Source organism: Muscardinus avellanarius (genome assembly GCF_963383645.1).
Source record: "Muscardinus avellanarius genome assembly, chromosome: 9".
Taxonomy (NCBI): Eukaryota; Metazoa; Chordata; class Mammalia; order Rodentia; family Gliridae; genus Muscardinus; species Muscardinus avellanarius.
Genome location: NC_137795.1, coordinates 13,648,577 through 13,673,745, shown reverse-complemented (window position 1 = coordinate 13,673,745; position 25,169 = coordinate 13,648,577). Strand labels below are relative to the sequence as shown.

Sequence of the window (25,169 nt, the reverse complement as noted above, 5' to 3'; positions counted from 1 at the left end):
AAAATTATCACTGTGGGGACTTTGATGATGGAAATTGTGTCCAATAAACATGGGTTAGGGGTTTCAGGGAAAACACAGAGACTAAATAAATAAAGAATAAAGAGTAAGAGTGCGGCTGCGAGGACTTTCTGACCATGGAAAGATGATGATGCTAAGGTGCCTCTCAGGAGGACCAAAGGGCCTGGAACTTAAAGGACATTGTTTCCTCATCCCCTGACACCTCCAGTAATTAGTTTCAGAGAGAGCAGACTGTCTCAGGATGAATCATGAAAGTGGCTGGTGGACCTTAATTACAGGAATAGCCTAGAGTGCTGTGTAGGGAGCTGTATCAAGAAGACACTGTAGAGCTGGACTAAAAGTAGAATGGAAATAGGCTCGAAAGAGCCCAGTTTTCTACAGGCAAACTGAAGAGCAGCTCCAAAGCAGAGTTCCAAAATCCTCTTCACAAGCAGCCATGGTGGATGACAGAGAGGATGTACTCAACAGGAAGTGGAGGTAAGGCCATCACGGATGACAGACTAAGGAGCATCCCCGGAAGGCAGAGCCAGGACCCAGCCCAGGAGCATCCCTGAAGCTGAGGACCAGGCCCCATGGAAGAGCAAGAGCGCAGCCCACAGCAGCCCAGCCCACACTCCTGAGCTCAGAATACACATGCTGTCGATGCTGCGGAGGGTTTGTGGCTGTTGACCCTATAGTGTGATTTTGGCAATATATGACTGATTCGCAGCATTTTAAGGAAAATAGTTTACAACGCACCCATTGTATGACCCCCACACACTTGAAAAAGGTTTTATAATTTTTTTTTAGTAAGCCATGTCTCCTACACAATGATCTTAAATTTAGCATTTGCGACTTGGCCACATTCAGAGGTAGACCTTTCCTATTTATTTACATACTTACTTACTTTTTTTTCAAAAACTGATTTCTAAAAATGGATTGTGTTCCAGAAATCAGTTGTGAGATTCCCTTTCTTCCTGGCTCATGTATCAAGAAGTGAGTAAGTCGAATAAGTGAAACCAGAAGCAAATTTTCTTTTAGGAATATACTATTCCCCTCAAAACATCTTTCCTCTTTGTAATAGCTCCTCAGACAAGTACTTAAGAAGAAGGGGTAAAAAAGGCACTCAGGGAATATCAAATATGTTAAAGTCCAAGACAGAGAAGAAAGTATGAAGAAAAACCAAGATAAGCAAGGTGTTCAGCCATTTTATGTGAATTGTATGTAATCTAAAGGCAGTTTTGATTAAATAAACTAAAAACTCAAGACAGGGGTGAACTAGCTCATGAGAAGGTTGTATGCGAGGCAAGCTATGAAACAATGACCCCTACAATAAAAATATTCATATGAAGATCCTCGGTTTTCCTTCAAAAGGACTATGAAAACCATATTATCTATGGCTTATAAATATAGCCTAGAGGCTGAAGACACAGGCTGGTCATTAACTACTGAAAGGTTAATGCAGTCATTTGAGAAAACCTGGGCCCCCAGCAGCTTCCAGACAGTGCCGCAGGAGACAGCCTGCCCTTCACAAGTCACTGCAACCCCAGCCCCCTGGCCTGCAGGAGTGCAGCTCATTCCCAAAGCTCCAGAGTGCTTGTGCCTCACAGAGAACATGTCAGACACCATTTAAAACTCCAGAAATCACCACTCGAGCATGCCAGTGGAGAAGACCAACCTCAATAAGAAATACAGGGTAGGCTTCCTAAACACACGCAGGTCACTGTCCCCCAAAACTGAACAAAAGACTCATGCCCAAGACATCTGAAAGAAAAGACAGAGTCATCTATTATAAATAAGAAGGGTATTGCTGGGCGTGGTGGTGCATGCTTGTAATACCAGCGTTTGGGAGGCTGAGACAGGAGGATCTAGGTTTGTGGACAGCCTCAAGTACTTAGAGAGGCCCTTTGCAACTCAGTGTGAACCTGTTTCAAAATAAATAATTAAAAAATGGAGCTGGGGGTGTAGCTCAAAAGTAGAATGTCCCTGGGTTCCATCCCCAGTGCTACAAAAAATAATGAGAAGAAGGGAATGGATTTAGATAGATGAAAAAGTGAAAATACCTTAGAGAAAATGAACAGACTCCTTCTAAAAACTGAGTATGTTTTAACAATGGCTACATAGGTTCTATTATATGCCAGAAAATGTCTTTTAGGTTATTTTTTATCAAATTATGAATGATGATATTTTTCTATCAAGCTATAAACCTTCCCCTAAGTGTTGCCTAAAAAGGAAGAGATATTTGAACAATCTCTAGCTAAAAAAGGGATTTCCCAATGGTCTGCACTATGACTTAGAATTTTCTTCAGGGATTATGTTTATAAAGTATGGCTGTAAAATTTTCTTGAGGGATTATATTGTAAAGTACAACTGTTATAATTTTCACTGGGGATTACACTGTGAAGTTCACATAAAGAACCATTATCCCATGAGTAAGCCTCTCCACACACAGATCCTGATCCTGATTGAGGTTTTCAGGATCCTGTGAACCATGAACACCTTCACCACAGAGCTAAGGGTGCCTGTTAGTTCTAAAATGAGATGATGCTCAGATTCAGCACCCATGCTTTCTAGGAAGAAACGACCTGTGGTCATTTTTACACCCAGATCCGAACATGAACTCAAACGCACCTTTTACCAGCGGACTCAGCTTCCTCCCATCGGTTACTCTTTCCCAATTTCCCTTTCAACCCAGCACCATACTGTTTCCCCAGTCATGAAGACCTAAAGCTTTGATTCTTCCATCCTTCCCCGTATTAAAGTTGCACTGATGTAGCTCCTTGGGAAACCCCATGCTATTCATATTTCTGCATCCCTACTGGTGAAAAAAGACATGCTCCTCTATCCAGGTCTTCACTGCCTTACACATGGCAACCTTCCCATCTGTTCTCTGTGATTTCAAGGAGAATATTCCTACATTCACAGAACAGTCCTGCCAGGGCTTGAAAAACCCAAGGGCCCTGAGAGATGACCTGTATAGTTCGGTTTTATTTTATGTCAGCTCTATTTCCAGCCTTAAGAGGGTGAAGAATTTAATTGAACATATGGAAGACTTCATAAGCATCAAAGATGGTAGGAACCACTCATTACGGCTGTAGATAGATTTCAAAATGTGCTGTCTTACCATTTGTTTTAGGGATATGATGATGCTAAGTCTCAATAACAAGTAGTCACCTATTTGTTCTATTTCTACACACTCTCCAGGAAAAGAATTCATTCTCTCTTTCCAGGGGATGTTTACAGACAGCTATTCTTTTTTAATTTACTGGTGCATTATAATCATACATCACTATAAGGCACAGTATGGAAGAGGCATACGTGCACACATCACTCATGTAGATAGATGCAACTATTCTTAATGCTCAACAACAAACACTGGGATTTGATCTCATCCCCCCAATACACCATGCTCAAAAATATATTTAGATTTTCCTTCTTCATAAATATTTCTAACACATGAAAAAGAAATAAAAAGCACTGTTACCTTTGCCAGAGTTCTTGGTTTTGATGTGTTTGCATTCATGTCTAGAACTTTGCCAGGGATCTGCACGCCAAAAGACCAGCCTCCGAGCCTGTTAACAGTAAACACAATGTCTGTGCTCTATCAAGAGGGTGCCAGGACTTCTACTCACAGAGTATTTTATTATCAGTCACAGAGGTTACAGTGGTCTAAGACAGTGGCCTGCTGAGCATCTCTGGTCTAAGGCATGACCTCACAGGATAAGGAATTCACCCCCATCTAGGCATCCAGACCAGGTCTGGAAGAGGCCAGCCATGTTAGGGAGTACTTCTCAGATCTTATCATCTTCCAGGGAAATGTTGTGGAAGCCCATCCACGGCTGTGACCATCAGTGCTTAAGCTCACATTCATTCTCCCTACAAATCCACAACTCAGGATTACTTGGTCTGCCCTGGCCTCACGGCCACTCTGGCTTGTCCACCCCATGCTACTACCCCCCATCCTCCACTCATATCACACCTGGCTCCAGTTGGGTGGAGACTCTTTCTCTTTCCAGTGGTCTCAGCACTCCACTTTTCTATCTACTGGTTCAATCACCACATTGGGTTTTCAATATTTATTTACTTACTAGTGTATCATTCTTTTTTTTTTTTTTCAGTACTGGGGATAGAACCCAGGGACATTCTACCTCTAAGATACACCCCCAGCCCTGTTTTTTTAGTCTTTATTTTGAAACAGGATCTCACTGAGTGCAAAGGGCCTTACTAATAGTAGCTGACGCTGTCCACAAACCCAGATTTTCCTGTCTCAGCCTCCCAAATGCTGGAATTACAAGCGTGTGCCAACACGCCTGGCACTAGTATATCTTTCATACAGCTCTGTGAGTTTTTCTTGGGTGGAAATTATATCTTTTATCTCCAAATCCCTAGAATGCACTGTATCTGGCACTTACTAAGCTTCTAAAAATAATAGGTATTGGAACTAAAGGCGCATATTAAACTCTGTTTCTAATCTCTGGATAGAAGACGACTAGAGAATGGTCCTATATCATAGCTCCTGTTCTTGCTGCAAAACTGAGACAAATAAATGGGGATGGCTGTGTGCGACTTATCACCCAGCTCATCTGAATTCACCCACTCACTCATCCACTCAACAGGCATCCGCCGAGCACTTGTGATGTGACGCAAACACTTCTACGTTCTGAGCACACAAGTTTCTGCCTCTCAAGAACTAACCCTCAGGGTTAGAAAGAAAGCAGAGATTATAGGACATGTCTAAGGACACTCGGAAGTAGGGCAGCCGAAGAGAGGCAGTTAAGCCACGCTGCTCTGGGCTTGGTGGTGCACTCCTGTAACCCAGTACTTGGAAGCTTGAGACAGGAGGATCTCAGGTTCAAGACGATCCTCAGCAACTTAGTGAGATTCTCAGACCCTATTTCAAAAAATATATATAAAGCAGGTGATGTGGCTCAGAGATAGAACGTTCCTGGGTTGAATCCCCAGTGCCACAAAAGACAAAACAATGCAAAAAGTTGCTCTAAGGCAGAAGAGAAAGATGACATGAAGACATAGCAAAGGCCAAGAGAGGACAGAAAAAATGCACTGGGGTGTCCCCAGTAGTGTGTAGCCTTATGTTGGGGTGCTCAGGGGAGTTGATGGTGTGATGGAGGTTACTGAGACTGAAAAGCAAACAGAAGGGTCATTCCTGTTCCCCTCCTCTGGCTGGGCTCAAGAAAAATCAGCATGAAACAAATGTTTTCTTCCAAAATCACCTCTGAGGAACGTTAAGGCACCAGTTGCACCCAGGTTCCCATACCGATGTGGCTCAGTAGAGGGAATTATAAGAGGAGATGATTATTTATTATGCTGCCAACTTCTCTGCTTGCATTCCCTAAAGCAGGATACTGCTGCTGGCTCCCCAGCCTCTGCCTCCAATGGGATCTCAATTGATATTATTTCCCCCAACTGTTAAAAGACCAAAAGTCAGCCGCCAGCAATCTGATGCAGGCCTACAGAAGATCTGGAACTTTTATGCACACCAAGGTGATTTTATGCTTTAGAGTTTTATGAACATTAGCACTTGAAACCATCGGTTTTCCAAAGGACAGTCAGCCTTCTACATCCATGCATTATAAAACTATGGACTATGGGTTGCACCAACCATAAATGGAAAACAGAAAAAAAAAACCATCTGTACTGAACATGTACAGAATTTTTTGTTTCTACACAGAGTGTAAGAAGTATTTACGCAGCATTTGCATTGTATTAGGTATATCGACTCTAGAAATGATTTGAAGTATGCAAGAAGATGTGTGCAGGTAATCTGCAAATATTACACCATTTTGTATAAGAAACTCAAGTGTCTGCATTTTGGTATTCTTGAGGAAACAGAACCAATCCCCCATATCTACTAAGGGATGATTGCAGCTCAAAAATGACATAAAATACCCAGCAACACTCTTCAACACACCTTGGTTTTTCAGATGGCACCAGCAAGTATTCCTCCACATTGTAGCCTGAGAGGTTGAGCAGGGTATGCCCCAGGTGGTTGGTCAGGGTGGGAGCCCCGGCACTTCTATTTGGACACTTCTGTAATTGTTTTCAAAGGATAAAACAGAAAGTTTTCATTGTATTAACATTGCACTAAATGAAACATAGCTGTTCAGAGCTTTTGATTTTTAATAAGTTATCTTCAGCCTGTTATACATTCTGATTTCTAAATTCTCTTCAAGAGTCTTCTAAGTGTGAGAATTGTGCCAGAAATCCACGGTGACCCATATAATCAATTATATCTGAAAACTTCAAATCTTTTTCTGTATGCAAGTGTGAGCAGATTTGCAAATACTAAAAAGGGAAGGGAAATAAGTTTTCGTTGAGTGATCTTATGATTTCGTTGAGTGAACCTGAAAGTTCATCAAACTGGTGGAAGAAGATAAACAGAGCTCAGAGGCGTGGGCTTCTTTCATGACTGTCTACAGCAAAACTCAAACAGCAATTCCAGGTCACTCACGAGAGAGCTAGCACCCTCACGAAGTGCCCACTTCACAAGGAGCAGTGGTCACCCTGGCAAGCCCTGCCACAGAAGAGTCCAGACAATAGCCTTTTTTTCCACTGTGGTCAGAACAATGTAGGAGGAGATAATATATTGGAAATAATGATACTCTGTCTCTGAATTTTGCCCGCCAGCTTTGATAGTTTTTATTTTTCATTTGCAAAATGAAAAATAAAAACAGCCTAACCTACACCTGGATTCACTGTTGGGTAAGATAGTCATGAAAGAACTCTGGAAAAGTGAGAAAGGTTGTACACAATGAACACCCTACTCTGGGGTTCTTTGATAAGAAGGTTTTGGGGGAAGACACTGAAAATAATAATCATTATTATTGTAAATCATAATCCAGCCAAATTATCACTTATGTGTGGATTCTAAAAACATTGAACTTAGACAAAAAGAGAGTAACAGTGCACAAAACATCGGATCTAATGTCAAGATGGTGATAATTTTAGTTGGAAGCAATGCATTGCTTACTTGTAAAGTGCTAGAGAGTGAATTATTCTCACCAAAAAACAGAAAAAGGACCTGTGGAATGACTAAGTCAGGCTATTTAACATACACACTGCTTCGGGAATAGGTTGGCTTTGCCATTCCACATTGTGTAGTGTATTAGAACATTGGGTTGTGCACCATGAACACACAATTTCTATTTGTCAATTAAAATGATAGATGGATATATAATCCAGCCAGACTCAATCATCTTACATCTTACTCACATATTAATGACCACCTTTCAATGTTTACCTGCCTCTAGGATTTCTCTCTTGTACCAACTTTACAATTGCATCAAGATACAGCTTGCTAAAATACTATCTTTACTTTGATGAGTCCCTTGCTAAAAATGCAAACTCTTATCAAGTATTCAAGTGCACTGGAAAATATGCTGTCTCTTTTCCTAGTTTTTATCTGTTTTGTTCTCCCCAAATATACCCTGTAGTAAGCTGAATACTGATGCCCCCTGAGTGTCAAGCCAGAACCTCTGAAACTTATTTGGTTACAGAACATTTTCAGGTGAAAACTTTGCTCTTGCAGGCATATTATTGAAATCTTAAAGTCCTGTAAGTTGGACTGAACTTAGGAGCACTGAAACCATTCTGATAGGCATTCACTTGCCCTTTAACCACTAACACCCAGTTTAATCCCAGTAGACATGGAGTAGCATGTAGACACTAGCCACTAGTATACAGGTTGATTAAATCAAGGCTAGACTCTAAGAACACTAGGTAAAACATCAGAGGTAAGTGAAAGAAACAAGACAAAGAAAAAATAATCATGTCAAAAAAGAAAAGGAAACTTGCACACAAGAGAGCTGGCCCCTGCAAAGGAGCATTAATTACACACACTGAGTTTTTTGACCAAAGGCAAATGTGGAATCCAGCGGTCCTCTCAGACCAGACACCTGGCGAGCCCATGACAGTGCCGCATTATTGAGCGCTCTCTCTCTCTCTCTCTCTCTCTCTCTCTCTCTCTCTCTCTCTCTCTCTCTCTCTCTCTCATTCTCTCATTCCTATTTTGCATCTAACAGAAAGAAGACCAAGTTTTTCACAAGTAAATTTTCCAAGGCCATTCAACTATTAAGTGGACTACACCCATGGGTCACTAAATATAGAGGCCTATAAACAGGCTCTCCATGTGACCATGACTTGTATATATATTGATATATATTGATTTATATTGATTATTTATTGAGGATCTCAATTTAAGGTTTTTCCTTTCTTGGTAAATTAAGACTGCTGCATTTGCTTGTCGTTGATCGTAGACAACAGGTCTATGCTTATTATTATTTTGCTTTTGAGATTTCCTTTGAGGTGAGTTCCAATCCATTTTCTAAATCAATTTCAATGTTTCCCCTGCACAGAATTGATAACTGTGGCCTCCATTTTAGTGGTGAAGCATCTATTTCCATTTGTTTGTGTGTGAATCTGCCATATGAGAAATGCTAAATGGAATCTTAGTTTTTAATATCTAGCTTTCAGAACTCAGATTAAAAATAATAATAATGATGATATGAGCCTCCAGGTAATAGTGCTTTGAAACTTTGAGAATTTTCCCCCAAAGAGCAATTCTAGCTTTTCATCATTAATTAAAGAAGATCCAGTAGCTTTATTAGTTTCATGAATGCCGGTTGCAGGGGCTAATGATTAAGAGCAACAGGAATAAACTGGAAAGATGTGGATGAGTCGATGTGCGGTGCCGTCTAAGGTTCACTTTATGTGATAAAACTTTTCCCAGAAACCAGAAAGTCATAGGAACTTGGTTAACAAAATGAAGATTATTTATTTATTTATTTATATTTTTATTCTATTTTGTTTTGTTTTGTAGTATTGGGGATTGAACCCAGGGGCATTCTACACCCCCGGCCCTATTTTATTTTACTTTGAAACAAGGTCTTGCTTGGTTGATGAGTCTTACTATTTGCTCGGGCTGTCCTTGAACCTGCGATCCTCCTGTCTCAGCCTCCTAAGTACCGGGATTACACATGTGCACGTGCCTCCACACCAGGCTCAAAGTGAAGATTTTACAGATGGAGTAAACTCACTTTTTTATGCACATGATGTTTTTGTTTTAAAAGATATTAAAAAAAATTATGCAAAAACCTACCAGGCAACCACAGGAATCCTGGAATCCTGTGCGAGAGAAGGCATCCCTGCGCCAGCACGAGGAATTCTTCCTACAGGACAAAGAGAGAATTGGGAAGATGTTTTGGACTAGAGAGAGCTACCTTATTTCCGTACAGGAGAGTCCCCATCCCTGTAGAACACAGTTCACAAGATGATCGCCGCCCACTGCTGCGAAGGCAGCATCTGGCATTTGTTTTCACAGTGTGAGCTGCCGATCAGAGGCTGGTGCTTTATTACAGTGCCAGCATTCCCATTACATGGCACGCCACTCACTCGGTGTGCTGCACTGAACGCACTGCCAGCACATCACGGCAGCTCTGGGACGCGGTGCACCCAGGGGCCCCCAGTCTCCCAACCAGGTGCCAAAAGGCAATTCAGAAACACAGCCAAGTGATCATTCCTTTCTGTGGCAGGACACAGGAACGTCAGCATTAACAGAAGAGCAATTATTATATTATCTTTTTGAAGAAAGGCAGTGCAGAGGAAGCAGTTACAAAAACATGTGGCGGTGGTTCAAAGGCTTTTGTGTTCCAGAGTGTTTCGGTGGCTTTTTATCTCTGGGGGCGCCAGACTTTCAGATTTTTTTCTTTAGCATTTATAAATCAAGATTTACTTTAGTAATAGCTTATCTTTAATTACTCAAAGACTGGGGAAGAATTTATTGAGTTATGGACACTGGCAAAATATTTTTAACCTTTCTGGCCCTACTTTGTGGAGGGTGAAATGGAGTTCTGAAAAGTTTAGCAGCCAGGCCAAGGTCACAACGGAAGTATCGCGCTTCTGAGGCCCAAGTTTAGGTTTTCTTCTAAAACAAGTGTGTAGCTTCAATATAAGAGAGTCAGTATAAAAACATGAACTTGGGAAGAGTTCAGTTCGATGAAAGGAAACTTGTCATCCTACTGCCTAAGTAAAGGAAAATTTCCATGTGATTTTTGAAATATCAAAAACGGAGACCTCCTCAGTGCTACCTTCTTGACTGATTAGCTTCTGGGGACTTCAGTAAAAGACTTAAAAGTTAACATGGAAATAGGACCTGAGGAGTTACGTGTTTAATCAGACTGCTGTATCTGATTATTACTTCTGTTAAAACTGACTGTTTCTGTCTCTTAAATCCAGCAGATCCTTTTGCTATCTGTGCTGACCTCGATGACGGGTGGCAAGGGCTGTGGACTGGATGGGGTTTGTTCCACATATGGTTTGGACATCGTCTGAGCTGGACACTTGGTCTCCAGTGCGTCGGTGTTGGGAGGAGGGGGAAGGTATAGGAAAGAACTGGTGCCTGGTAGGTATAATTAGATCATTGGAGCGTAACCCTTGGAGTGGATTGCTGTCGTTCCCCTGAGCCTCAGGTGAGTTCCTGAGAAAGGAGACTGTTATATTAAAAGACACCCGGCCCCTGAAGCTCTCTCTTGCTTCCTGTGTTGCCAAGTGATCTCACTTATATCCTTTCCTGCCGTTACTAGGCCACTGGCCATGAGGTGCTCACCAGAGGCAAGTGGATGCCAGCCCTGTGTTCCTGAACCTCTGGAACGGCGAGACAAACAAGCCACTTTTCTTATGAAGTCCTCAGCCTCCAGCATTTTGTTACAGTAACAGAAAACAGGCTAATACACTAAATGTGCATAATTTAATGAACTGTTTTAAACAGTCCTCTTTTTCTCTTCCAAACCCTTCATTATTCTCCTCCTAGCTTCCCTGGATAGACTGCAAATATGTTGCCATGAAAGTTTGCATAATGATCCATGAGAGAATGTCACAGATTTTAGTTTCTGGAGCGTCTCTCAGCCTCCAACAATGTTTGTGTTCAAACAAAGGTTGGCTATGGAGCTGTGTGAGCATTTATAAGAGGGACAAGCAGAAGGGAGAACATGTTAGAAATTAGCTGTTTCTACATAAATTTCCTCCTAGAGTTTAGGTCTCTAAACATGTGCTTTGACTCAACAAAGCCTTTCCCTAAGACATTCCATAGGACACACTCCCACAGTGATGTTGTTCTAGAATAAATGCATGTTGAAGGTGGTCATTTGTCTCTAGCATCTAAAAATGCTGGATTAATTAGGCTTTTCTAATGCAGAGCTGCCTGGGACTTTTAATAGTCTAGTGTGTGTTTTAAGAGAGCTAAGCAGTGCTACAAGGACATCCTCTCTTGAGAGTCCTGCTTGAGACCTGAAATTGGAGGGGAATGGACCCGTTGGCAGGGGTAACTCCTGTTGTTTGAGGTGAGTGTTGTCCTTTCTTTCTAGAGAACTAGGAGCACATCTATACCAACAGAGACAGAAAGAGGCTCAGGAAGTGGTCCAGGCCACATGGCTAGTAATTGGTGGAGGGGAGATTTGCATGGAGGACCTGATGTGTGATCTGAACTCCTGTACCTCGGTGCCTGATATGTGCACTCTGCTCCTGTGACCCTTGATCCCCACATCCATCTCTATGGGTCTCTTTGAGAAGACCTATCAGGATCCTGATAGCTCACCAGGCCAACCATTCTTCTAGGGTGTTCTGAGAGTCAGAAATATAGACCACTGAGAAGATGCACCACATAGCTGAAATCCAATCAAGGTCGTGGTGCTCTGAAATATATGGACACAAACCTTACACTCCTCCCGGTTGGGCTTTTTAAGTTGGATAGAAATGTTATAAGATGTGGAGCCAGGTGTGGTGGCGCACGCTTGTAATCCCAGCATTCGGGAGACTGAGACAGGAGAACCCAGGTTTACAACCAGCCTCAGCTACTCAGCGAAGCCCTTTGCAACTCAGTGAGACCCTGTTTCAAAATAAAGAATAAAAAATAGGGCTGAGGGTATAGCTCAGAGGTAGAATGGCCCTGGGTTCCATCCCCAGTACCCGAAAAAATTATGTAAGATGTGCTAAAACTACCATTTTTATTCTAAAACACTAATGAGAATAGATGGGGGAAAGCAACCGTTTGCTTCAGAAACAGCAGGGGCATTTGTCACCAGAGTGTCACCTGGTATGAGCTTTTTAAAATGAAATTATGTAGATATTCCAGAATGCTTCTTAAGATTGGCAATCTTAGAACATTTAAACACTTAAATTATGCACTGAGCAGTGCGTGGAGGTACCACATCTGCAATCCCAGTTCTTGGGAGGCTGAGGCAGGAGGATCACAGATTTGAAGCCAGCCTCAACAACTTAGCCAGGCCATCAGCAACTTAGTAAGACCCTGTTTAAAACAAAAAGTAAGAAGAGCTGGGGATGTAGCTCAGAGATAGAATGTCCCTGACCTCAAACCCCAGTACCACAAAAAAAATAAGAAATTATGCGCTATTCTATATTATGAGTAAGAGTCACTTTGGGTCAGATTGACACCACATTCGGGTGCGCTGATGTTCCTCCGTGCTCCTGTGAGAGGTGCAAGTCTATTCAGTCACCTCCATCTGTGATGTTCATTCAGTGTTGAGTATCAAGGGAAAACCATCCACAAGCAGAAATGCCATCTGTGGTTTCAAAATATTTTTCTGAGGAGTCCTTGCAAAAGTGTGCCAGGAGGTAAAACTGAAGATATCATGGGATTCCATAATATTGTACGCTGATGCAGACAGGAAAATTTACTGAAGAAAACCTTGTTTCTTTGATTTGGAACCCTCGTAAATCAAGCCCCGTTTGTAACAGGGGCATGGATATTAATGCAAGTATTCATAGCATATTTGCCTGCAATAGCCCACAGGCCCGGGCTTCTGTTAAACTGACCTGAAAATGGGTAGAAATTATGAAAAAAAAAAAAAACAGAAAGTGCGGGATGTGTATATACAATACTATATAATTGAGCCATGAAGAATGACATCCTATCATTTTCGGCAACATGACTGGAACTAGAGACCAGACGATGTGGACTTCCCAAAGAAAGAGAAGTGGAGATAGAAGGGAAGGCCACTGCTACACCTTGGGGGATGGCGGCCAAGGAAGCCAGTGCTGGGGAGCACGGGGAGGTGAGTTTAGGCGCTGCAATTGTGTGAATTCACTGTAAGCTAAATAGATGTCAAAACAGAATTTTGAATATAATATGCTGTCCTTGAAGCATGGATTCCCTCTTTCTATTTTCCCTTTTGGAGAGACTAGATGAAAGAAATGTCTTTTTTTTTTTTTCTTTTTCTGTTAACTGGTCCCTTTTTTATTCAGCCTGAGGGCAGGATGGGTCACTACGCCCTGGGTTCTCAGTTCCTCAAAGACAGGTGTATTTTATATCCTGCAAGTTTCATTAGTGAGGAGGGAAATAAAAACATCACGACTAATGCTGCAGTTACTTTGTTTTTTCAAGAGAAATGACATAATTAATTTTCTATTAATTCTTCCATACTGAGACCATTAATAGCTATTCAGTCCCAAACTAATTACCAATGTGACTAATGGGGAAAATGTGTCATCACAAATTAGAAGACATATTTTCAATACAGCGTTCTTGTCTGGGTGTGTATATTTACTACTTAAAAAATACACGTCTGGCATTCAGTACACCACTACGGTCTTTGTCACTTGCTTTATTTGTTCTTCAGAGAATTGTAAATTCCTTGAGTCCAGGGCCATATTTTTATCCATCTTGGTCCCGATGTCAGCACTTTATTCATGCTAGATACTCAATAAATGATAGTTGAACAAGCTATACCAAGAGACTATTGTGGAAAGGTCATCTCTATAGTATCATTTTGAAATCCCAGAAAAATTATCTTCCAAGTTACTTACCGCACCTTGATATCCTAAGCTTTTTCATTTTTAGTGCTTTTAAATGTTTTAACTGGTGCATGATGACTGCACGCATATATGATGTAATATACACAGTGCGATATAGTGCAACATTTTAATACTTGAATGCATATGCCTGCTCAGGATAATTAGTAAACCGATCATTTGAAACAGTTTGCCTATCTTTGTATTGGGAACTGCAAAAATACTCTCTACTAATTTATTCTGAAATAGTCAACTGCCATCAATCATAACATTCAAAGCTATTCCTCCTGCCTTAGTGCACCCCTAAACACATTTACCATCCTCTCTGCAGGCCCTGGTACCACTGCTCTGCTCTCCCTTCTATGATATGGAATCATCTGCTACCTTTACCCTAGGTTTCCATCAATGGATGAATGAATAAAGAAAATGTGGAGTGTGTACGGACAGTGGAATGTAATTCAATTTTAAAGAAAAAAAAAACCTTGTCATTTCCAGCAACATGGATAAAACTGGAGGATTTTACAGGAAGTGAAATAATGCAGGCACAGAAAGACATCTAAATTCCACAGGTTCTCATGTAATGTGTACTCTATGTACAGACCTTCTAAGTCTCTTGTTTAAAAAGGAACTAGTAATTAATCTTAAGTACAGATTTCTCTAAGAGTAAAGAGTAGTTAAAATATAGTTCACACTCTGTTGGTACTTCACATTCCTTTTAGCTTTTGGTTTTAGCAAACCAACTGAATGCTGTCGTTATTATTATTGTTATTTACATAACACAAAGCGTGTGTACATGAAGGGTAGAAAAAAAATAACTACATGTTTTATTTCAAATCATTTTATACGATGAGGCCTGTTGAGTAATATCCTGCTCGCTGGGTTAATGTTCATTTCACATCATGTAAATTTCCAACATGGTATAACCGGGCTTGGAGGGAAATTTGTCATCTCGCCAAATTTCTGGTTGGCATCTCACTTCTGCAGAGGGCGTGTGGTACTCACAGATCTGGGTTGACATCAGCACAGGGAGGATCCGGATCTCCAAACTTCCGCAAGAGCACCCGGGTGAGGTCCATGCTGTCGCTTCTCCTGCTGTTTGTGTAAGACAAGGGAGGCAGAGTGGGTGGTGAGAAACTCCCAACAGACAGGAAAGACAGATTCAACCCTCAGCCTGTGCCCTGCCTGAGCTGAGCTAAGCAAATGGTTCCCAGTTGCTCTGAGAAAACTAACTTTCTACTGGCCTTATGGTAAAGCCCAACAAGCAAGACAAACTAAGAAACAGCTTCAGAGCATAGTTTCCCCACCACAGATATGCATTTCTCTAAACGCACATTCACAGTGTGTAATTGTTCTCATCTTTTCTTCTTAATTTCATTACAAAAACATTTTTCACACATTTGCATGGATTTAAAAACAAATCATAAAGGCTGCATGATGTTAAATATTATGTTAATATTTTAAATCCATAAACCTATTCTTTTTATGTTGTAGTTTTGATATGGGCTGAATATTTATCCCATTACATAGCTCTGCAACAAAGCAACTTTTTATATATACACCTTTTGGGTTCTATCTATGAACTTTACTGAACTGCTTTCTTACAAGTCTTCAGCCCAGAATCCTACGTGTGCTTTAAGTATTCTTTGAGCTATGGTATTTATTTTGCTGGCATATGTCTCAGAAGTTTATTAAGGGTTCAAGCATAGGGTGTATTAATTTTGAGTCACCCCTCCATGCCAGTCTGGTATGGAGCTGTATTCCTATTTTCTGTATTTCTATCTTTCTAATAAACTTCTTTAAATCTTAAAAAAAAAAAAGTTCACACACTAAAACACTTAATTTCTTCCCTGTAGAGACAATCAGCAACAAGATATCCACATAGGAGACTTCCGGGAAGATGGCGACCGAGAAAAGCGGGGCTTAAGAGCCCCGCTAACAACCAATCTCCATTACCACAAAATCAGCGCCTTTCATAGCCAGAAAACACCATCACTAGTGAAACAAAAAATCACCAGGCTCCAGAGAGAAAGCAGACTGAGAACAGAGCCACAGAGGAGATAACCGGCCTCACGCCCGAGGATGCGGCAGACGCGGCAGCAGCACCATACTGCCGGCGGCACCTGTAAATTCAAGGGACGGCTACAGCAAGCCGAGGTGAGCCACTGCGGAACAGCCAGGCGGGATTTCTCCGCACAGAGAGCATCTAAAGCTCCCAGTGGCTGAGCTCAGCACACGCTGCAGGGATTCAGAGTGGAAATCAAAACCAAGAAAAAAAACACCAGCCCCACAGCTGAGGGCGTAGCAGCGGCGCCATATTGCCACCGGCGGCAGCGGCACCGAATTCAGCGAGGCCAGTACAGCTACATCTGCGTACTCAAGAACAGTGAGTCAAATTGCGGACCACAGAGGAGAAATCCCAGTACTGTACTCCCTGGGACTTGACCCAGTGGGGGAGGGGCGGTGGCAGAGATATCACACCATAGGAGAACGTGCAACCTGGCACCACCCACAGTCTAAAGCAGCCTCTATCGACTCTCTGGGTCAGAGAGTCTGTGATACAACCGAGTAAAGGAGTAGTGGGGTCTGAGATACTACTGACTCGAGATCCAGAACACCTTAAGTGAAGTCATAGTGACCCAAGGGAAGAACCCAGAGAAGGCACGAACATCCGAAATCATGGGAAAGAGGAATAATACTGGAGCAATAAATGCCCACAACCCCACAAAATCAGAACCCGATAAAACTGAAAATCAGAGATTTCTAGAAGATGAAATCAGGAAAATAACTGTAGAAATAATAGAGGTGCTTTGAAAAGAACTCAGAGAGAGCCAAAAAGAGATAAAGGATGCAATTAATGAAGTAAAGGCCTCAATTCAAAGCACAAACAACCGATTAGAACACATGGAGAACAGAATCTCGCTCTTAGAAGATGAGCAATCCAAAAATGAACGCATAGTTTCTAATCTAGAAAAAAATATCCGACAGCAGGAATCTGATATTGAAGAAATATGGGCCCATTTTAAGAGAGCTAACCTAAGAATAATTGGAATAGAGGAGGGAAAAGAAAGTGAAACCAAAGGGATCAACAATCTCTTCAAGGAAGTAATAGCAGAAAATTTTCCAGACATAGAGCAAGAGGTCAATACACAGGTCCAGGAAACTTATAGAACTCCCTTTAGACAGGATCGGAGAAGAGGATCCCCACGCCACATAATTGTCAAAATGACCAATGTGGAAGCCAAGCAGAGAATCTTAAAGGCAACAAAAGCAAAGGGCCAAGTGACATTCAGAGGCAAACCAATTAGAATCACTCCAGACTTCCCAAACCAAGTCATGAGAGCCAGAAGGGCTTGGAGTAACATATTCCAAACTCTGAAAGAAAACAACTTCCAGCCAAAAATTTCCTACCCAGCAAAACTTTCTATCAAATTAGATGGAGAAATAAGAAGCTTCCATGACAAACAGAAACTGAAGGAATTTATGTCTTCAAAACCAGCACTAGAGAAAATACTCAAGTGATTAACTACAAAGAAGAAATAGGTAACACACTCCAGAACTAGAGAAACATGATTTTCCATCCAACAGACAACTAAGATTGGTTATCTGTGGAGATTCATTATTTATGTTAGTCTTTTACCTATCTCTAAAGGGTATTGTTTGCCTTTATTGTTGTTAATTTCTAGGATTTCTAGTTGGAATATTAATATACCTTCAGATATAGCATTTGGAAATATTTTATCCCATTCTATTAGTAACTGTTAACTCTGTTTACATTGTCTTTGGATATACAATTTTTTTTTTATTTTTTAGGGAGTTTGTATACTCATCTGTTGCCTGTGCCATTGAAATCATAACCAAGAAATCACTGCCAATTTCAATGTTGTGAGGTTTAATGACCCAGATTTTCTCCTAAAAGTTTATAGTCTTAAGATTTATATTTAGGTCTATTATCTATTTTGAGTTAATATTTGTATATGGGATTAGGTAAGGGTCCAATTTTATTCTTTTCCATGTAATTATTATTTTTTAACAATATTTAGTTAAAAGATTATTATTTCCACCACCAAATGTTCATGGAAACCTTGTCAAAAATAACTTGACAATATAGGGAAGAATTGGACTTCCGGGAAGATGGCGACCGAGAAAAGCGGGGCTTAAGAGTCCCGCTAACAACCAATCTCCATTACCACAAAAAGAGCGCCTTTCATAGCCAGAAAACACCATCACCAGAAAAACAAAAAAACCACCAGGCTCCAGAGAGAAAGTGGACTGAGAACAGAGCTCAGGGCCACGGAGGAGACACACACGCCCGAGGACGCGGCAGAAGCGCCATACTGCTGGCAGCAGCGGCGAACTCAGCGGATGGCTACAGCAAGCCGAGGTGAGCCGATGCGGAACAGCCAGGCGGGATCTTTCGGCGCAGACAGCATTTAAAGCTCCCAGTGGCTGAGCTCAGCACACGCTGCAGGGATTCAGAGTGGAAATCAAAACCAGAGAAGAAAAAATACGCCAGCCTCATGGCCGAGGGCGTGGCAGAGGCGCCATATTGCCACCGGCGGCGGCAGCAGCAGTGAATTCACCGAGTCCAGTACAGCTACATCTACGTACTCAAGAACAGTGAGTCAAATTGCGGGCCACAGAGGAGAAATCCCAGTATTGTGCCTCCTGGGACTTGACCCAGTGAGGGAGTGGTGGTGGCAGAGATATCACACCATAGGAGAGCGTGCAACCTGGCACCCCCCATAGTTTAAAGCAGCCTCTATCGACTCCCTGGGTCGGAGACTCTGTGATACAACCCAGTAAAGGAGTAGTAGGGTCTGAGATAATACAGACTCGAGATCCAGAGCACCTTAAGTGAAGCCATAGTGACCCAAGGGAAGAACCCAGAGAAGGCACAAACCTCCGAAATCATGGGAAAGAGGAATAACACTGAAGTAATGAATGTGCACAACCCCACAACATCAGAACCTGATAAAACAGAAAATCAGAGATTTCTAGAAGATCAAATCAGGAAAATAACTGTAGAAATAATAGAGGTGCTTCGAAAAGAACTCAGAGAGAGCCAAAAAGAGATAAAGGATGCAATTAATGAAGTAAAGGCCTCAATTCAAAGCACAAACAACCGATTAGACCACATGGAGAACAGAATCTCGCTCTTAGAAGATGAGCAATCCAAAAATGAAGGCATAGTTTCTAATCTAGAAAAAGATATCCAACAGCAGGAATCTGACATTGAAGAAATATGGGCCCATCTTAAGAGAGCTAACCTAAGAATAATTGGAATAGAGGAGGGAAAAGAAAGTGATACCAAAGGGATCAACAATCTCTTCAAGGAAGTAATAGCAGAAAATTTTCCAAATATAGAGCAAGAGGTTGATACACAGATCCAGGAAACTTATAGAACTCCCTTTAGACAGGATCCGAGAAGAGGATCCCCACGCCATATAATTGTCAAAATGACCAATGTGGAAGCCAAGCAGAGAATCTTAAAGGCAACAAAAACAAAGGGCCAACTGACATTCAGAGGCAAACCAATTAGAATCACTCCAGACTTCCCAAACCAAGTCATGAGAGCCAGAAGGGCTTGGAGTAACATATTCCAAACTCTGAAAGAAAACAACTTCCAGCCAAAAATTTCCTATCCAGCAAAACTTTCTATCAAATTAGATGGAGAAATAAGAAGCTTCCATGACAAACAGAAACTGAAGGAATTTATGTCTTCAAAACCAGCGCTAGAGAAAATACTCAAAGAGATTAACTACAAAGAAGAAATAGGTAACACTCACCAGAACCAGAGAAACAAGAGTTTCCATCCAACAGACAACTAAGATTGGTTATCTGTGGAGATTCATTATTTATGTTAGTCTTTTACCTATCTCTAAATTGTATTGTTTGCCTTTATTGTTGTTAATTTTTAGGATTTCTAGTTGGAATATTAATATACCTTCAGATATAGCATTTGGAAATATTTTATCCAATTCTATTAGTAACTTTTAACCCTGTTTACATTGTCTTTGTATATACAATATTTTCTTTTATTTTTTTAGGGAGTTTGTATATTCTTCTGTTGCCTGTGCCATTGAAATCATATCCAAGAAATCACTGCCAATTTCAATGTTGTGAGGTTTTATGACACAGATTTTCTCCTAAAAGTTTATAGTCTTAAGATTTATATTTAGGTCTTTTATCTAGTTTGAGTTAATACTTGTATGTGGGATTAGGTAAGGGTCCAATTTTATTCTTTTCCATGTAATTATTATTTTTCAACAATATTTAGTTAAAAGATTATTATTTCCACCACCAAATGTTCGTGGAAACCTTGTCAAAAATAACTTGACAATATAGGGAAGAAGTTAGCTCTAGGCTTGTATTTAACTCCAATGGTCTATATATGTGCCTTTAGAACAGTACCACACTGTTTCAATTATTGTAGCTTTATATGGTTTGAAATCAGAAAATATACATCTTCTAGCTTTGTTTTTGCTTCGAGATTGTTTTGGGTATTTAGAGTCCATATTCCATATCAGGATAGATTTTTTCCTGAAAAATAAATATATGATAGTTTCACCTAAAAAAAAGAAAAAAATATTCTCTGGTAAGAAAGAAAGCAAAAAGAAATATTGAAATGTTATCTTTAAGACATCAAAAGCTTGGTATCAGACAAATGAAACTGTTATGTGAGATTATCATTTTTAATTTTGGATAAATTGCTATAATACTAGATGTCAACCACTAAGCCAAGCATGGGAGGGAGGGATGGGGAGAGAATGGGGTGGGGATCGGGTGGGGGCTGACTGGGCGATGTGTGCATGTATGTCTACAAAAGTTTGTATCCCACTATGATGTATGAATACAGTGCACCAATAAAATAAAATTAAAAAAAAATATATAGGGAAGAATTTAGCTCTAGGCTTTTATTTAACTCCAACGGTTTATATATCTGCCTTTAGAATAGTACTACACTGTTTCAATTATTGTAGCTTTATATGGTTTGAAATCAGAAAATATATATCTTCTAGCTTTGTTCTTTTTCAAGATCGTTTTGGGTACCTAGAGTCCATATTCCATATTAGGATAGATTTTTTTCTGAAAAATAAATATATAAATATATGATAGTTTCACCTAAAAATAGAAAAAAAATATTCTCTGGTAAGAAAGAAAGCAAAAAGAAATATTGAAATGTTATCTTTAAGTCATCAAAAGCTTGGTATCAGACAAATGAAACTGTTATGTGAGATTATCATTTTTAATTTTAGATAAATTGCCATAATACTAGATGTCAACTACTAAGCCAAGCATGGGAGGGAGGGATAGGGAGAGAATGGGGTGGGGATTGGGTGGGGGCTGACTGGGAAAAGTGTGCATGTATGTCTACAAAAGTATGTATCCTAGGCTGGGCGTGGTGGCGCACGCTTGTAATCCCCGCGCTTGGGAGGCAGAGACAGGAGGATCGCGCAGGTTCGAAGCCAGCCACGCGTGCTGGCTTAGGAGACCCTGTTTCCAAACAAAAATGTAAAAGTAGGTCTGGGAGTGTAGCCTGGAGGTAGAAGGGCTTCCAGGAACCCCAGTACCACCAAAAAAAAAAAAAAAAAAAAAAAAGTATGTATCCTATTTTGATGTATAAATAAATAAATAAATAAATAAATAAATAAATAAATAAATAAAAAAGATATCCACATAGCTTTAGGAGAGATATGAAAACACACTATATTAAACCTTATACATCAGCCATAAGAAACACCTTGAACTACAGAAGCAAGAAGAAAAAGACATTTCAAACTACTTAGAACTGGGCTAATTGAAAGTATGTCTCATTTATCACAGAAGATACAGAATACGTAATCAAATGTTACGGCATCGTTTCAAAGTATTGATTCACTAGCCTCTAGAATTTGTACTGTCTCATTTAAAAAGTATTTTGAGTACACCTTCTTGGGAGAGCTTCTCCTCAAAAGAGTCATATTATAACTCTTAATTAATATCATACATGCCTTGGATGTAAATAGTGGCCTCAAATCTTCTTTGGAAATAATTGGAATGTAAATTAATAAGTGTACATCAGTGTACACATGTTTTCACTTAAAGAACTTACAACATTGGCTTCTTTTAAGAAATATAGGTAAATCTCAAAGTAATCTTCAACTACTGATTTTTTTAATTGATTTTGTGTTGTTTTTGTTCACGGATATAAAAAGTGGACCCCTTAGAGAGAAGAGGATGAAGGAAAAAATGGAAAGAGGAGATACTAGATTGAAATGTATCAGATTATGTTATGTGCCTATACCACTTTCCACAATAAAACCCAACATTCTGTATACCTGCTGTGCAGCAATGAAAACTTAAAAAAAAAGTTGACTCTTACATATTTTTCTGAATTGCTACCAGCATGAAAATGCAGGGAAGTCTGAACTGATTAGATGACACTCATCACCTGTAGAACAAGCCCTTCTTCTGCAGAGGGGTCCCATATAGATGGACTTTCAAGAGTTCCAGTTTCCATAATTCCCCCCATGACATCTTTAATGTACCAATTTGACATTTTCTCGGCTCAAAATTTATCATATGATCCAGCTATCCCACTTCTGTGTGTGTGTGTGTGTGTGTGTGTGTGTGTGTGTGTGCACACGCGCGCGTATGTAGGTAGGTAGGTAGTTAGATAGATAGATAGATAGATAGATAGATAGATAGATAGATAGATGAGAGATAGATACAAAGAAAATAAAATAGCATATGAAAAGAATACTTGCATACTCACATTTAATGCAACATTATTTACAATAGCTAAGATATGGAATCTACCTAGGTACCCATTGCAAATGAGTAGATAAAGAAACTTGGCATATAGACACAATGGAATATTATCCAGTCATAAAAAAGAATGACATTCTGTCATTTGGAACAAAATGGATAGAACAGGAGGAAGAGTTTTTAAATGAAATAAGCTCAGCACAGAAAGACATATGTGGGAGCCAAAGCAAGTCAACCTGGATGTAGATTCATGATTACTAGAGATGAACAAAAGTGTGGGAGCATCGACAAGGGAAGGCTGGATTTAATTAGTGCACACTATATAGTTATGTTAAAATATCACACTGAACCCCATTAGCATGTATTTATAGTACGTACTAATCAAAACTTAAAGAGAGAATTTACCCATAGTTTCTTCTTATCTATGTGCTTGACATAGTGTTAAATACCTCCTCCAGACTGACTATCTTTGGGTCTGCTGCAGAAGATGGCACCCAGCTCTGCCCCACCCAATGGGACCACCTTCTGACTGGGTGGGTCTGCATTCAAAGTGCAGATCCCTGGGAATCACTGTATCAAGCTTTCTGGATACGGGACCAGAATCCACTTCCAGCCCAGAAGCCTCAGTTCAACACTGCCGGGCCTATGATCTGCTCCCTGCCCTGTCTCCACCCTCTTTCCAACCTTCCCAGTGGCCCTGGTGCATGTCTTCACAGGGCTTTACTGCCAGCCTTCTTCCAGACCTCCTTACTGGAACAAAACTATCCTAGAGAGAAAGTGTGTAATTCTTCAGATAGTACTTGGATCTCGGTAGGTTCTCAAAAGTAATTTGTTCAACAAATTGTGATATATTACCAATGTACTGAAAGTATTGACCTTATATACCATCCCTAGCAAGTCATTTTATTTTCCTATGACCTTCCCTGAACTCTTGCCATTCAAATAGGAATAAAATTTGATGGCAAAGAAACTGAAACTCATTGGCCAAGTTAGAATTGTATTTCTACTGAGCTGAGGAGGAAGTTGCTTTCAGAACATTAACTGTGTATAAACTTAGAATGCAAGGGCCTCTGTAGCATCTAAACTCATAATGAAATACTTGTTTATAGAAAATCATCTTTCCCACTGTATAAAATAGGATAAAAATTTTAAATATGCAGATGGTTTACAACTGGCCTAATATGATTCCCTACTGCTGTGCCCAGAAATGAACAAGTAACAGGCTGAAAGTGTTCACAAAGCCACGTCTCATATGGAGGCAGTGCAGCCTTTGCATAAGCAGCCTGCAGGTATCTAGCAAATGAGAAAATACTTTGACAAGAAAAGGAATATATTTTCCACTGAAATATGGCTCATGTCATCTGGGTCATCTCTGGGGGAGCATTCTAGACTATTTTCCTATGATCCATTAATCCAATAACAAACAATAAAAGTTTAAAATATTTTCCTGGAAAAAATGGATCCATAAAGTGGTTTAACTTTCAACAAATGCTAAACCAAGTATAAGGGTTACTTTTTATTATTTTTTCTGCTTAGATCTAGAAATCAGTTTTTTTTTAAAATAAAGACTGTTCTTAAAATATCTCTGCTGCCATACACTTCAGATTCCTGCTTGTCACCTATCCCTCTTTGGTTACCATCATTATGCCCTCAGCCATATTGTAAAGTAAAGCTTTACTCGTGTCCTTATCAGGCACTAGGAATCGAAAACCACTTCTTCATTGTGATTCCTGGGACAGTTCATAAAGGGCTCACTTTCTCTCTCCGAGTCTTTATTCCTTAAAATCTGATGTGCATCAGAGTAACCAGGGAGCTTGAATGAGCAAATCCATATTGTTGAACACCGTCCTAAAGGGTCCTGCCTAGCAAGACCTCCAGTGATTCTGATGCAGATGGGGTCAAACCAGCCTTGACAACCCTGGGGCTTCTAGGAAGACACAACCTGAGCCCGCTCTCCCAGCTCCTATCCTTCTACATCTCCCAATCTAAGCAGCGTCTAGCATTGGTAAATACCAGGTTCCAAGTGGGTCTCAAGATCTTAAGGAGTTACCACAGGCGGAGCTGGCTCGGGGGCATGGTTCCCAGATACAAGAGAGCCTATGTGTGCAAAATGAAGACAGAATAAGAGCATTCAGAGGCAAGGACCAGCCAGGACCCACTGGCAAGGGTCACCCTCAGAGAACTGCAAATACCCAGCAACACTGGACTCTGTTTCCTCTGATAACTGGAGGGCCCAATGCCTATCTATTCTGGATCAGGGAGAGTGTAGGAAGTGTCAGTTTTCTCCACTCCCATGGGGAAAAGAGAGAAAGCATTTATAGCCACCTGTGGCTGCACAGAGGTACAATATGCATTGGCTCCATCTCTCTCAGGACTCCCTCTAGTGGATAAATGGTGCCCTTATCTGATCTTATACTACAGTAAGGAAAACAACATGATCCAGGGGTTAGAGGAAAACTCGAAGAGTACAGATACTTATTAAAAATAAAGACACTAAGAGAATACACAATTAATCAAAAGCCAGAGTTAAGAAATAGTCATTGAGAATCATATGCCTCTGTGAATTTCTAAATCCAGGAAGAATGGTTTCTTTCTTATTTTTT

General features: G+C 40.5%; 1 protein-coding gene across 1 annotated transcript in view; it reads right to left on the bottom strand.

Annotated features, from left to right (window-relative positions):
* ABCA13 (ATP binding cassette subfamily A member 13) overlaps window positions 1-25,169 on the bottom strand; it is a gene marked incomplete at both ends in the record, with an annotated part of 326,203 nt that overhangs the window by 93,233 nt on the left and 207,801 nt on the right. The window contains 4 exon segments of the mRNA XM_080701162.1: window positions 3,482-3,569; window positions 5,927-6,045; window positions 9,113-9,182; window positions 14,821-14,910. Of these exon segments, the coding sequence (XP_080557288.1) occupies window positions 3,482-3,569; window positions 5,927-6,045; window positions 9,113-9,182; window positions 14,821-14,910 (367 nt within the window).